This window comes from Prosopis cineraria, unplaced genomic scaffold, assembly GCF_029017545.1.
Source record: "Prosopis cineraria cultivar Desert tree isolate PC_DT_omini unplaced genomic scaffold, ASM2901754v1 PC13, whole genome shotgun sequence".
In the NCBI taxonomy this organism is placed as follows: Eukaryota; Viridiplantae; Streptophyta; class Magnoliopsida; order Fabales; family Fabaceae; genus Prosopis; species Prosopis cineraria.
The window spans coordinates 7,378,948-7,394,863 of NW_026555344.1; the positions used below are offsets into that span (position 1 = coordinate 7,378,948).

General features: G+C 35.2%; 2 protein-coding genes, 1 long non-coding RNA gene and 1 pseudogene across 3 annotated transcripts; 2 read left to right on the forward strand and 2 right to left on the reverse strand.

The window, feature by feature from the left end:
• The first annotated feature begins 318 nt into the window (after positions 1-318).
• LOC129291259 (homeobox-leucine zipper protein GLABRA 2-like) lies at positions 319-6,784 on the forward strand (annotated as a pseudogene).
• On the reverse strand, positions 3,948-4,649 carry LOC129291261 (uncharacterized). The gene is made up of 2 exons (XR_008588655.1): positions 4,509-4,649; positions 3,948-4,391 (listed from the first exon to the last, which is right to left on the reverse strand). It is a non-coding gene; the product is annotated as an uncharacterized LOC129291261 (long non-coding RNA).
• Positions 6,785-8,967: 2,183 nt separating the features above from the next.
• Positions 8,968-10,696, forward strand: LOC129291036 (photosystem I reaction center subunit VI, chloroplastic-like). The gene is made up of 3 exons (XM_054928137.1): positions 8,968-9,142; positions 9,282-9,408; positions 10,371-10,696. The coding sequence occupies exons 1-3, from the start codon at positions 9,015-9,017 to the stop codon at positions 10,548-10,550; spliced, it is 435 nt and encodes a 144-aa protein (XP_054784112.1). The 5' UTR covers positions 8,968-9,014; the 3' UTR covers positions 10,551-10,696.
• A 316-nt stretch (positions 10,697-11,012) lies between these two features.
• Positions 11,013-14,506, reverse strand: LOC129291035 (rop guanine nucleotide exchange factor 12). The gene is made up of 7 exons (XM_054928136.1): positions 13,777-14,506; positions 13,535-13,651; positions 13,246-13,400; positions 13,078-13,152; positions 12,725-12,988; positions 12,340-12,660; positions 11,013-11,881 (listed from the first exon to the last, which is right to left on the reverse strand). The coding sequence occupies exons 1-7, from the start codon at positions 14,048-14,050 to the stop codon at positions 11,462-11,464; spliced, it is 1,626 nt and encodes a 541-aa protein (XP_054784111.1). The 5' UTR covers positions 14,051-14,506; the 3' UTR covers positions 11,013-11,461.
• Positions 14,507-15,916: the final 1,410 nt, after the last annotated feature.

Consider the following 15,916-nt stretch of genomic DNA (forward strand, 5'->3'; position numbering starts at 1 on the left):
GTCAGCCGCCCCAACAAACTGTATAACACAACGGTAGCTGAGTGAGTTGTATGCTGAGTACCATTTACAGACCCCCTACCTGTCTAACAGTCAAACCCGACCTGCCCTACCTGTCTCCCAATATATCTATAAACCCACAAAACTAATAATAATTAATTTTAAAAATCAGATAATTAAAAAACGTGCCAACAGGGAAACGGGAATGATTAAAAATCCAGGCGAGTTCCTTCCGTTTGTTTTTATATTCTTTAATCTTTATCCTTTAATTACGAACCAGTCCCTACATCTCTCTCTCTCTCTCTCTCTCTCTCTCTCTATTACACACGCATTTTCACTTCGCTCTTCTTCCTCTCCAATCCTTCCTTACTCTCCTAACTACGACATCAGAACTAACTGAACATGTCCAACGATCCTCAACGCTACTTTCCCTCTCCTGCTCTCTCCCTCAGTCTTGTAAACATATACTTCCTTCTTCTTCCTTCCCACTGTATATGTATACATATATGTTTCCATATATCATACAAATTTGACTCTGCATATTTTAGCAGCGTTTTTTATCATGTCTCTCTCTCTCTTTTGATTTTTTTCTTTTCATTTGATTTGGATCGGAAGGCGGGCATCTTTCGTCGCAGTGATGCGGTGGTGCGGCGGTCGAGCAACCCTGAGGAGGAAGAGACCGGGGAGGAGGGCAGCGGCGGAGGAGGGGGCCGGAAAAAGAGGAAGAGATATCATAGGCATACTGCTGATCAGATCAGAGAAATGGAAGCGTACGTAAACTTCTATACATGCTCTCTATGTCTCTTTACTAATACAGCATATTAGCTTGTGTGTGTACGTCCTCCTCTTGTAATTCTTGCTTCTTAGTGTGATCGTTGAGTGAGATTGCTGCAAATATTAATAATCAGGTCGGTTTGATCCAATTAATTATAATGTCAATTAATTAATTATGGGCTGCCTGGCAGATTAATCGATGATAGGTCTTCCATATAGTCACATAATTTGCAAGCGGTCGTACTGCTTCGATTTTAAAATAAGTTGTTGACACACACACCACAGCATATTGGCTTTAAGTCATCAATGATTCAAGTTTGAAATTGGACAAAATTAGCATAAAATATGGTGAAATTTGTTTTTATTATAATTAAGTCAACAGTGATCTTTTGTTTTTTGACAGAAAGGTAGATTGTGTGTGTGTCTGCGCTTGTAGGAGTCATGTATATTATGTTATATAAAATTAGTTGGTTTGTTTTCTCCGGTGGGCATGTGAGGAGGTAGTTTTTGTATTCATTGACCTTTTATATCCAAATAAAGAACAAAAAGAAATTAAAAAACAAAGACTCTTGGACCACGTACTGCTCTACAGCAGAAGAATTTAAAATTAAAGTTAATAATAAATACATAAATCTGCAGCATATAGAAGCTGACATGGATATGAATGTGCTTTGTATAACGTACGTTGGTGCAGGCTGTTTAAAGACTCGCCACATCCTGATGAGAAGCAGAGACAACAACTCAGCAAGCAGTTAGGCCTCGCTCCTTCGCAAGTCAAGTTTTGGTTCCAAAATCGTCGAACCCAAATCAAGGTTAATCAATTCATTATTACTAATCCGTCCATTTAAATAAAATTTAATTAATTTCACCACACACACACACACACACCAGTGGTTAATGGTAGCTGGCTAGGGAATAGCCGATCAATATCCACAGACCAATCATATATTCAACTTACCGCACAGTATACATATTACGTAATTTTTTTCAGGAAAGCTTGCAATTACTTAACAAATTATGCATTACTTAATGTGATGGGAAGAATTAACAAGGCAATTAGAGGTAACTAATGACTAAGAATCGTGCAGGCTATACAAGAGCGTCATGAGAATTTATTGCTAAAGTCAGAAATGGATAAACTGAGAGAGGAAAATGAGGGCCTGAGAGGGGTCATAAACAAAGCTTGTTGCCCCAACTGTGGCGTGGCTACCATTTCCTCAGATGCTGCCATGCCTCCTGAAGAACATCAACTACGTGTAGAAAATGCCAAACTCAAAGCTGAGGTTTGTTTACTTCATCTACTTCTCATACCTCCTTCTTAATTATACACACACATAGATATAATCTTGAGGAGCGTCTATAGACAGATGCTAAGAATCATATGGACGCAGTTACATTTTTCAGTAGATTTATTAGATTTATGTCCCATATTTATTCTGTGTGTGTATATATGAAAAATTATTTATTTATTCTCTAAATTTTGATTCAATTGTACTTTAATTAGATCCCAAACTTTAGTTCGGTACAACCTAATTCAATAGTTTTGATTTAGTTATAATTTAGTTTTTATAATTTTAATAATTTTAAAAATTAATTTCTACTTTAAAGAAAGGACAACTTTAGTTTTTTATAGTTTTATTTTCTAAATAGAGGGATTAATATTTTAAAGTTTGAAAGAATGTCAATAAATGATCTCGAAAGAAATTTAATTTTTTATAAGAATTTTTAACAAAAAATATTAACAAATTGACAAGTAAAATTATTATTTTAACAATATTCTATCTGTTCAAAGTTCTTGTAAAATATTAAATTCTTTTAGAGATCTTTCATTGATACTTTCTTATTTTATTTTAAATGTTAAAATATGGAGATCAGATTGTATTGAATTATAGCAAATATTAAGTTTTAAATGGGTCAAAACTATATCTAGGTCACACTGAGTAAAAATTCAAGACCTGGATTATAACCAATTAAATCTATGACCCATTGGCAACACTTTTCATTAGATTTAGATTTGTCCCCATTCGTGTGTGCGCGTGCGTACGCATTACCCTTAACACAAATGATGCGTGAGACTTGAGACTTAATAATGAGTGGTATATATAGATCGAGAAGCTTCGAACAGCAATAGCGAAATGCCCACCGGGGTCGACAATGTCAGCTTCGAGCTCAGTGGGAATTGAGCAAATAGAGAACAGAAACTTTTGGAAATTTACAGTGGAATATTTGGACTCGACAAGACGAGGATCATGGAACTAGTTAACCAAGCAATGGAAGAGCTGGTGAAGATGGCCACTTTGGACGAACCACTTTGGGTTCGTAGCGTTGAGACGGTCGTCAAATACTTAATTACGATGAATATGTAAAACACTTCAACTCGAACACTCGACAAACAACAACAACAACAACATGGAAGGCCTACATCGTCAAAGAGACTCCATCGAAGCCTCTAGAGAACTGGGGTTGTTTTTCTGGATCTCCCTCGTCTTCTTCAAATCTTCTTGGACGTGGTACGTATATCCAAAGACTCGAGAAAACTATAACGTTGTAACTACATACTTGTTATAATTTTATGTTATAACTTTACAAGATATATATGTTGTATGCACTATTTATTTGCAGAATCAATGGAAGGAAATGTTTCCGTGCTTAATATCGAAGGCAGCTCTGTTGATGTTATTTGTAATGGTGAAGGTGCTAACAGAAATGGGGCGGTGCAACTGGTGAGAAAATTTTAATTTATAATAATAATAATAATAATGAATGGTTTACTTATTGGGTGCTGTAAGTAATTATTACTCCTTCTGATTCGTAATATAATGCAAATTTTATAAGCTTTTTTTTCCACAAAACTTTTGAATTTTTTTGAATCTTTAATACAAAATAAAGTTAAAGTAATTAATTATTTTTTTCTAATTTTTCCCTTGTTTATTTATTATAGCCTAAACTCCTAGAAAACAGTTTAATAAGAAGGCAGGCAATATTAAAAAGTTACATTTTTTAAAACAATTTCAAGAATATCTCCATTTTTAATAAATGTGAAGTTAGTTAACTTTAATTTGCCTTATACTAAAGAGGTGAGGGAGCATAATGCATATTTAAGAAAACGTCTCATTTAATTACTTCAAGATCGTATGCAGCCATTTCAATAAAGTAATATAAGAGCATCGATCAAGTAAGACTCGGGGTGTTGTTTGCTGCCCATTTCTACTGTCCCGATGCCCAAAATCTAAGTTTCATTTCAGCTTCCCCCAAACGAAGGGCTGGGATTTTGGATATTACAGGGCGGCAGGCACTATAAATCTGCTTACACACGCTATATTATAATACATGAATACGTGAATATATCATATGTGTGGTTTGTTTTATTTATAGTAAAAAACACTAATATATAATGTATTGATGAGACGAGTGCAGATGTTCAGCGAGGTGCAAATGCTGACACCTATGGTGGGGAGTAGAGAAGTGTATTTTGTGAGGTATTGCAAGCAACTAAAGGAAGAAGAGTGGGCCATCGTTGATGTATCCATAGACAAAGTGCAGGACAGTACTGAGGCTTCTCTCCTCAATTGCAGAAAACGTCCCTCAGGCTGCATTATTCAAGATACTTCCAATGGCCACTGCAAGGTATATATTACATGCATATATATATATAACGTACAAAACTGTATTGTTAAATTGCCAACAGTGCAATTAATGAGGAGGTGTATTGAATTATTCTGACGAAGGAAACGTACATTGGTGTCGTTAGGTAACATGGGTGGAGCACATGGAATGCGAGAAGAGCACAGTCCACACAATGTACCGAAACATCGTCAACAGTGGGCTGGCCTTCGGGGCAAGACGCTGGCTCGCCACTCTACAACTCCAATGCCAACGCCTTGTCTTCTTCATGGCCACCAACGTCCCCGTGAAGGATTCTTTTGGTCAGTTATTAAGCAGCGAAATGAGATCACATCTTAACTTTAAAATCAAGACTTGGCTTTATAATTAGCTATATATATGGAATGTAGGTGTTGGGACGATAGCTGGGAGGAAGAGCGTGTTGAGGTTGGGTCAGAGAATGACGAGAAGTTTCTGTCACGCGGTAGGGGCATCAAGCTTCCATTCATGGACCAAGTTTAGCGGTGAGAACGGGGAAGACATAAAGGTGAGTTCCAGGAAGAACTTGAATGACAGAGGAGAGCCTCTTGGGGTGATATTGTGTGCTGTTTCTTGCGCATGGCTTCCTGTCTCACCTAATCTTCTCCTCGATTTCTTGAGGGACGAAACTCGACGTACTCAGGTTCTTACCTACCACACTACTACTGACCAGGTCAAAATTTAAAATTTTTATTTTACGTAAATTAAAATAATAGAAATTAAAATGCAGTCAAAACTATTAGATCAAATGATTATTTTTTTAAAAAAATTAGTTTAGTATTTGGTGAATTCTAGCATTTGGGGGATCACACGATTCATCTTACGTTTATCCTTGTTATAGTGGGATGTGAGAACTGGTGGTGAGCACGTCCAGAATATTGTGCACTTGGCCAAAGCAAAAGATCGAGGCAACGCCGTAACCATCCAGGTTGGCTATTTTCTTTGTTTTTCCTAAATTATTATTATTTAAATAAGCACAAACGAAACCCAGGTAAAAGCTACCCAATTTTCATCTAATGTTTGCAAAATCATAAAGTATTTTTTTTAGCAAAATTATCCGTATCAATGAAGTTCATTAAATACAGTTTATAATTTTAATTTTGTATAAATTTTTAAAAATACAGAGAGGGAAATAAATTTATTTAAGGAATGAAATAATAAGGGATAGTATTAGAATAATTAGCATTCATGAAAGATTTTCTTTTCAAAAGGGAAAACACAATAATGGACACTATAGCTTGATCTGATTTTGCTTTTAGTCTCGATAGTTTTTTTAATACTTTTATTTTTTATAATTTCAGCAAAATTAATTGACGTTTATTCCCTAGATCTCCAATGATATTAAATTACATGAACTATGAGGATTAAAAATATTAAAAAGAAATTTCAGGGATTAAAAGCAATAGAGACTAATAATTGTGTTTTTCCTCCTCAAAATATCTTGTATTTGAAATTTCAAATTAACTCCAAAAATATTTTATAAAATTGGAACCCACGGAGTGTATATCAACATATAAAGAGGTCAGATGGTTGACTATGAGGAGTGTGTGTCTCATTCAAGTTAATTGGGCCCATCCACTGTTCTTGTCTCTCAACCAGAACACATTGATGCGTAGGAACCAAAGATCAGCTCTAGTTTTCCAAACTACGTACGTAAATGCTACAGTAGTCTAAAACGCGCCTTCAAAACATGCATGTTTCTATATATATATATATATATAATATAACAAAGAGCTACATATATAAACATCGGATATTTACCACATTTTTATATAGGCAGTAAAATCAAAAGACGATAGCAACAGCACGTGGATTTTGCAAGACAGCAGCATGAGTACATACGAATCGACGGTAGTGTATGCTCCGGTGGACATGGCTCGCTTGCAGTCAGTGATCGCAGGCTGCGACTCAAGCGACGTCCCGATTCTGCCGTCAGGCTTCTCCGTCGTTCCCGACGGCCTGGAGGCCATACGCCCATTGATGATCACTTCTCGATCAACGCCTGAAGAAGACGACGAAGAAAAGGTCACAGAAGGAGGGTCTCTGCTCACCATCGCCTTCCAGGTCCTCGTCAGCACTTCTCCTTCTGCTAAACTAACCCAGGAGTCTGTTGACTCAGTTAACACCGTCATGTCTTGTACTTTGAGAAATATCAGAACCAGTTTACAGTGTGAGGATACTTAGTTTAATTATGATATCCAATATATAGGTTATTTTTCACGTTTGAGCTGTGTGTGTGTGTGTATATAGGGAGAGAGAGTTTAGAAGAAGTGGCTTGTTTTAAATTCTCCACTTTTCATGGGGTTTGATTCATTTGTTATTCGTTCATTTGAAGTTTGGGTTTGCAGTAAATAATATGAATATACTTGTATCTGGATTTCCATATATACAACGATAGACAAATAATTAACGGTGTCTTACAATATCAAGGGATTTATGATGTATATTTTTCCATGTCCAGATTTATGCCAATTATTGAAAATAATGCTTGGTTGGTTGTGTTTGTTTAATTGTTTTGGGGATTTTTTTTTTTGGTGTGTGTAAATGCATGCAGTCTCTACCTCCCTCGTTATCTATATATTTTGTTTCATTAATGAGATATATCGAGTTAAAATAAAGATTAATGATTTAAATTTGAATAAGTTGAATTAAATAAAATGAGTGTGTCTGTATACCTATTGACGTTCTAGTATCTAATTAATCTGTTTAATTAACTTGTCATTTGGAGGTTTTATGATACCTGCCAAACTTGAAAAAACAAAGCACGGAATATTTATCTTGCATAAAACACATTGAAATCCTCAATTTCTAAGATGGATTTTACAGTAAATATATCCAAGTTTTACTTAAGATAATTAATTACCAACAGGTTGATTGACGATTGAGTTTAGTTATTAATAGATTTAAGAGTAATTAATTGTACAGAGCAGGATTTTAAAGTTATTTTTTCATTTAATTAATTATCATGGAATTTATGAAAATTAAAAAACCTGCAATTAATAAAAATAATCCTTTATTTACAAGTATTTAATAATTAATTAATTAATTTGCACTTATTCCTATAATTTAGTTTTTCATGCAGCTTTAACAAGTAACAAATGGCATCACAAAAGGAAAATGGAGAAACCACCTTTAATTTTACTCCCAAATTCAAATTTAATTATAAAATTGATCCATAAATTTTAAATTAATTTTCAAATGATCAAATGACCACCTAGTAGTAGGAAAAGGTTTGTCGTTGTTGTTTCAAATAATCAAATAAAATGAAAGCACGTTGAATCTAATTAACTTTTTGAATATAAAACACTATTTGAGAAAAAAATCTGTAACTTTAATTTTAACTAAGCCAAAAAATGACAATAAGAAATAAATGAAGTGGCTTTGAAGAAGTTAGCACTTAATTCAGTATAATTGTCGTTTTTCAGAGGAAATCACTTCAGTTGTCAAGCAACAAGTATAGATCATAAATATTTAGACAGATCCCACCAATAACTTATTCTCCAAATTTAGTATTTATAATGTAATTGGCTAAAATTGGAGCATGGGTTGTCTCTACTTCCTTTCTCTCTATTTCTCCTCCATTCAATCTCTAAAATGGTGCAGTTTTGATCATAAAAAGTATAGAAAAAAAAGAATAGAAAGCAACTAAAAGAAAGAACCTTGGTCTTGTTAAGCCTGACATTTCTCCTCTCACCTTTCCCTGCACACGGTCTAAATTAAATGTTATTGTTATTGGTTTTATTTTCATTTTATATTTATTAAAATAAAAAATTATATATTATAATTTGTTTTTTATATATTTATTCCATTAAACTTGTACTTTCAACAATCAACAACAAGTATTTATATGTGTTTTGATAACAACTCATTTGAATTAACAACAATTTATTTATGTTTTAATGAGTTGGAAAAACGAAAAAAGACAAGCTTAACCATATAAATGCTAGTTTTTTATCAACAAATATCTATTCAAATTTTCATAACAATTTATTTAAAATTAACAATAATTTATTAGATTTTAACAAAAAAATTGATAGGATAAATTTAATTATACAAGTATTAACCATGTATTAATAAATATTCATTTAGTTTTTATAACAATATATTTGTGATTAAAATAATGCATTCATCTTAGTAAGTAAAATGTTTAAAACTTTAAAGCTTTCAATTTTAACTGATCATCTTAAATTAATAAATAATATTAATAAAATAATTATTTTTTAAAATTAATAAACACACTGTTTTGTTACAGCGTAAAAGTAGCTTAAAAGCTCAAGTTATTACATGTAAATGTGTATATATATTACCATATATGATGAAATAGGCTTAGTTTAAAAACTATATTGAATTTTTAAAATCTCATTTTCCTTTACTAATATAAATATGCTACACCTGCCGTGCACTTTGAGTGATATTTTCCCAACAAGTAACGGAGAAGCTGGCGATAGGCTTATCCAATTCCGAACCACGTGGCAGAGCGTTAATGAATTCCCAAATCTGCGAGTGACGTGGCATTTTCTGGCCAAGTAATAATATATTCTCATTCTCACTGCAGCACCCAAACAGGGAAGAAGAGGAGAAATAATAGCGAGTTAGTGACCATGGCTTCTCTGGCAACCTTAGCTTCCATCCAACCAGCTTCTGTCAAAGGCCTCGCCGGAAGTTCACTTTCTGGAACTAAGCTCTCTATCAAGCCCTCCCGCCAGAGTCTTAGACCTAGAAATTTCAGGTTTCATACTACATTTTCTCTGCTTTTGTTTTTTTAAAGTTCATATGAAATTGAAATATTACAATTAATTTAGCTTCAAGAATGTTTTATTATTTATCGGATTCTGATTCTGATTGCAAGTTCGTGTGTAACTCAATAGGAGTGGAGCTGTGGTGGCCAAGTATGGTGACAAGAGTGTGTACTTTGATTTAGAGGATATTGGCAACACTACAGGGCAGTGGGATTTGTATGGATCTGATGCACCTTCTCCTTACAACCCTCTTCAGGTTTGTCTCTTTAATTTCTTCTTTTCCAAGCTATGGAGTATGGAGACATTGGCGAAAACTTGAACATTGACAGTTTCGAACTTGGAAACACCAAACTTAAGAATTTGAATCAAAAAAGATCTCCATAGTGAACAAATATGCATATGATACAAGATGAAAGTGGTAGTTTAGAAGAATTTTGTTAACCTTAGTTCGGATGGTTTGCTGATTGACAATATGAGATTATCTTGACTGGAGACAGAAGATCAGCGTGATGTGTCAAGCGTATATATGTAGGATATCTGATATGTTTCTTGCTGTGATTTGTCTCACAAATTAGAAATTCTACAGTTATGCAGTCTTGTGAGAGAGTAATACATAAGGGGGCGAGACTTTGTATTTGTGTGTGTACATGAGACTTACTTTCTCAATTTATATTCACCATTTTTCTGTCTCTCTCAAATATAGTCACAAAGGATCTGATAAGGGTCGAATATGTCACTTGGTTGCTTGCTATCTTGTTGGGTATTTATGTGTATGCATCCATAGCTATTTTGAATGGTAGGCGGGTCAAGCCATGTTAATAAATTAATCTAGGTGAGAAATTATTTTTCTGCATGTCCATATATTGCTGGCATATGTCACTAGTAGGAGAAATTCTTGGGTAATCACCAACTACTTCCCAAGATAAATATTCTAAATCCTGAAGCGGCAACCTTGTGAACATTCAGAGGTAAGGTCTTGCAATTTTATGAACACATCAGAGGTGAGGTCCATGAGAAGTTACTAACATGTCAAGTTATGCCTCCTTGGTTGTAGTTAGATTATGTATCTAGGAACTTGCTAACATGCGAAGGCATGGCTTTTCATTTTCACTGAGTCTTTGTTAGGTGTCATCTTTCAATTTGATCATTTCACCATCCACCTCAACGAATCAAAGATTACACAACATGTGAGTCTAATTCGTTGACATGGATTTGCAGAGCAAGTTCTTCGAGACATTTGCTGCTCCATTCACAAAGAGGGGATTGTTGCTCAAGTTCTTGATATTGGGAGGTGGCTCTACTCTCGCATACTATAGTGCCACAGCTACAGGTGACGTTCTTCCAATCAAGAAGGGCCCGCAACTTCCCCCTAAGCTTGGTCCACGTGGCAAGATCTAAGCTAGTTTCAGAATTACATGTTTTTAGTTTCCTTCTTCTGGTTGAATTTTATCTGTTTTTATAATGTGTATTTATGTCCAACTTTGCTATTCAAAGATGTTAATTTCCATTTTAACCTAATGGCATTGCTCTGATTTTTAATTGAATCAGCGACCTGTTAGTTTGGACTATTTGATTGTGATTTTAGTCTTAATTCAGAGTTGAGGTATGTCTAGGAGCAAATCGGGCGACTTACGCCTTTTGAAGGAAGACTCTGTACTTATTAGCCAGAGTAAAGAGGCTTTAAACGATAAGTTGTGTCCGTGCCAAATTAGAAACTCGTATTAGAGACACTAAGACTAAACCTTCAGGTTCTGGCAAACATTTTATATTTTATAGCCACTTACCCAACTTTTGTTTCTTACTCATTGTTTTCACTTCGTGCGGGGCTCATAAACATGGCAAACAATCAGTATTGGATATAAAATATAAAATCTACATTATTCACAATTAATGAATGAACAATGCAACCTTTTCTTTTCAAACCCCTTGTATATCTAGTTTTGTCAAAGTTGTGTGTTAGACAGCTTGGCCTATATAATGTCTTTAGCTGAAGTATTCTAACATAATACAGGACAGAAAGGGATTTAAAAAAAAAAAAAAAAGAAGGACTTTGTGAAATCATCAGAAATCACAATTTCGTAGCTACCAGACTACAAATCCTTCTTATGTAAGAGGATATCATAGCTGACAATGCCTCAGACCCGACGACTTTGCTTGTTCAATCCTATGTACAAAAAAATTAACAAGGAATAATCAAGTCTTCGTCACATCCCATACTTGTTTTTCCCTGTCATCTTCTTCTCCTCTCTCAGGCAACTGTTCGTCTATTATAAATTTCCAAATTTTCGTTCTCTCTCTTCCCCTAATCGTTAGTGGCGAGACGTTGGACTTCTCACACCTCCCAAATTCTCAAGGTAGGACACTTTCTTGGTGGCTATGTTGGGAAGCTTTTGATTCTTTGCATCAAGGTCCTTGATGAAGTCTTCAGAAACCTGTGACTCCTTCTTCATCTCGGAGTCACCTTGATCAGCTTCCCATCCCATAAAATCTAATAGTGTCATTGAACCAGGTGTTTCTGTACCACTCTTTTCTGTCTCTTCTTTAGGAGTTCCAAACTTATCTGATTTTGCAACTAGCGGTGAATTTCTGCTAACGCTTCTTCTTCCTGATTGTGATGGAACTTGAGTTTGCTGATCTGCATGGAGTACATCTTCTATTCTTGATAGTACTGTAAATGCCAAACTTTCCAGAATTCTTGAATAGCTTTCTAGAACAGCTTGCCCTACATCCTGCCAAGGCAATAAACACATAATTAAATTTAGCCTTCTTTTAAGAAGCTTAGACACTGACATGCATAAGTGTAAGTATCTTCTAGAGTTCTTAATTATGAAGAGTTCTTTTTTCTCTCATTCAATCCTTCTTCCTTTTTCTCTCTGAACTTTTTAAGAACTTTACTATCAAAACTTCTAGAGCATCTAGACTCTATAGAAAGGAGAGGGGATGGAACTAGGTTCTACCATTTAGGTTCTCAGCTACATATATGTTGCATTTAGTAAACATCAATGTTTAGTAAAAATTATGCATCTGGCCCTTCAAATTCTATGCTTGCCTCTCATAATTATTAAAATTTATAAATTTCGCCTCCCTTAAAGTTTTTTCTTGGTTGGGTCCCTGGAAAGGAGACCCGTGTAACATAAAGCAGAAAACGGGGAATAGAACTGAAGATGCCAACAGAACATGCTCTTACCCCATTGTATTGGATTTTACTTATGTCTAATGCAGACTGAGGGATCCCGGGGAAACGATGCTTTAGGAGAAGTAAGATAGTTTCTGCTCTCTCTTCAAAAAGTTCTCTTTTTTCTAGACTCACAGCTGAACTCCAAGATGATTTGCTATCTTTCTGGATCATCTTCCTCTTCCAAATCACTATAGATGCCTCCATTCTGTTCTTGAGATCTAGAATCTTGTGTTCTGATGATAAGTCAATTCCCATTAGGAATTGGTCAGGATCAAAAAATTCATCAGTGATGCTCCGGTAGATTGAGTCCCCTAGACTTGCTCTCCCATTCTGTAAAATGAAAATTAGAAAAGATTGCGGGGATTTCAGGAAGAGATGTAAACATTGATCTTACCTTTGGTAGGGATTCGATATAACTTTCAGGAATCTCCATTTCTGATAGAACTTGAGCATTTATGGCCATTGCGGCTTTGAGTACTTGATTCACACAATCTTTCTGATACTGCAGAAATTTTCTTGCACCGTCAGATAAACCCTCTGGTGGAACCTTAACTGAAGGTAACCACCACTTATCATCATTTTTTGACCTATCCCCATTGTCAGCATCTCTTGATACATAATAGAACTCCTGTTGTTCTTTGAAGTTGTCTAGGCAATCCTGCTCATAATAATTATCGATAATGTTATTATCGAACATAATCAACCTGAGAGGGATGAATATGAGCATAGTGAGTTTTGAGGTCTTACAATAAGCATTGCATCTAGCTTGCGCAAGGCAGGGATATTCATGTGGAGATCTGTCCGCTGTCGTGTTGTCATGATCTGTTTCAATCGAAGTTTTTGGTGATATAGCCAGTGACATTGTGAGGGGGGCCCCGGGGGGGGGGGAGGGGGAGGGGAGAGAGAGAGAGATACCTCCATGTTTGAACCATCCTTGGATTTTTGTTGTGAAGGAACCATCTCAACAATGTAATCAGTAACTGATAGAAGCCAATCGATTTCCTTTCTCCATTTTGCTTTTCTTTCTGCTGGCATTGGCTCTAGGCGTTTTTGTTCACCGAAAATGGAAGCTGCATTCTCAGAAAAGAATATTAAATAGTACAATGAATCTGAATGTTCTTGCTATCAATCACTCTTACAGATCATGACACGCGAACCTCTCTATCCCAAAAAATTGAATTGGAGAAAATTAAATTTAACGTACCTGCAAGGTTTGTGAATGCGTTTGACAAGGCCAAAGCAGAAGAAACACCCTTTCCTCCACCAGACATATCCTCACCTAATAGTAGTTTTGCAAATCTCTCCTTCATCTGTTCCATTTCTGAATTAAATCGAACCATAAATGTTCAAGTTATAGGCTGATTCGGTGCTGTTTATCCACATGATTTGAAAAACAAGGAAGATGAAAGATAATATATGCATAAAGACTAAAACTTGTGCATTGACCTTGAAGAAGCTTTTCTCTGACTTCTTTGATTGCTTGTTCATCTCTGGCTTTTTGTGATCTGTGAACCCTATCTAATGCATTCCTAATTTGGTTATCTGAACTATCATTTGAAGATTTTGATCCTTGACTTCTAGATGATGCTTCGTCTGTAGTCTCCAAAATGCTAGCACTCTCAACACTTAGACTCTTTGCATGCCTCCCAGGGAGGTCAAACATACCTTTGAAATTGAAGAGCTTGGACCTGTAAGTTTCCTGCTCTTCTGAACGACCCATTTTCTTAAAATCTTCACCAAGGAAGACACTTCAAGGGACGACGACGCTGAATTAGGAAGAACAGAACATGTGGTTTCGGAGACCTGTTTGGAAGATAGTAGGAGAAGGAAGGGAGGAAGGAAGAAAGAATAACTTTTTCTTTTTTTAATTTTCTGGGTCGTTTCCTGAGAGAGAAGAGGAAAATTCAGAGGAGAAGCTAGAGTTTGCAATGAAAACCCAATATTTTTTTAGGAGATTGTGTGTGAAGAATTTGACAGAAAGTGTGGAGGTGATTGTCTCATGGAATTTTTCCTTATTTTTGAGTCAAGGGTTTAATAGAACGTGGGGTGCATGTTGTAAGAAAGGAGATGGGTTTAAGAGCGAGAAAAAACAGAAATTTGCATTATTTTTTTGTGTCTAAGGAGGAATCTGTTTTACTTAACATGTTGGATGGCTGGCGTTCTAATTTGAAGGTCAATGGTTGCTGAAGACCAGGGAAGACAGATGTGTATTTCTACGCATTTCCAAACCAACCAAAAAAAAAAAAAGGTTTATATCTCAACATTATGTTGTGTTCAATTAAAACAGCGTGTCCATATGTAAAATTTAATAACAAACACCTAAAAAGTGAAAACCAGAATCACAGTAAGTTTTTGGACATGCTAACCCCCAAGAAATGGACGATGCTTGGCCATCAGTTAAAAAGAAAAAAAAAACTAAAAGATATTTCATTTTCAAATCCAAAATATTCTGTTGGTTTTGCACTAAGGTGAGGGAATCTTGGGACCAATATCGTGGATTGTGGTTTGGCCACAGAAACGAGATTCTGTTACTAGATTTGATTATTCTTAGAGGATGCTATTTTTTGAGGAGGTGAAGCAAACTGCCACATGCCACTTGTCTTCAGGAATCTGAATTAGTCTCTTGTCTTCCTAAAAATCCTAATTCCTACTGGCCAAAAAAAAAAAAATCCTAATTAGTGAGAATAATATAAAATAAAATAGATCGCGTTTCAATTATTTTTTATCTTGATTTTTTTTAAAATAGTGGATTTCTGGAAGAATTGTAATTTTTTTAATTTGTCAGTTCCTTGTCAACAAAAGAAATGATCTTGAAGACTTAAACTAAGAAATTCTAAATCAAGGCAAAAGTAACAACCCTAGGTCAAATTAGTTGGGTGCTATTTGGATAATTAATAATTAATAATACATGTTTATAGACTTGTAGCAATATTGTAGTTTTTTTTTTTGTTGGTGGTACAGAGATAAATCATGAACTGTTTGAGTCGTACTTAGAAGGACATTGTCCTTAAGAACTATTCCGGCATAGCAGGATAACCGACCGGCAATTCTTCAAAATTAAACAAGCACTTCCTGCACAATGTAAGGGCACAAAACAGCAGTACTAACAGAAGAAACTCAGATGAAGAGAAGTCGGAGGAAGAAGAGAATGCCTCAAAAGCTCAAGAGGCTGGCAAGCTGTTCAGTCCGAATGCATGCCTATATATCGGCCAGATCTTGGATTCGAACATTAGACATTCAATCACTGGAGTAAAGGCTCAGTTACACTCTCATAAAATAAGTTTAAGCATCTGTTTGGAAACGTTGGGGGTTACACGAATGTAAAACACCTTTAAGCTCTTGCTTGAAAACGTTGGGGAGACAAATACGTTTAGTAAATTAATTTGGTTAATGGCCAAAAAATGGTCATGGTTTGATTTTAAACTCCAAACAGCCAAAAACTGAGATTTTTCGATAAGCTAAAAATAATTAATTATTTATTTATTTTGCAAAAATAATCCGATAAAGGAACCCAATGCCTCTTGAACTCGCACACAGGGGGCAAATCAGTTGATTTCAACTACAATTACCTAGAGTTGGCCTATTT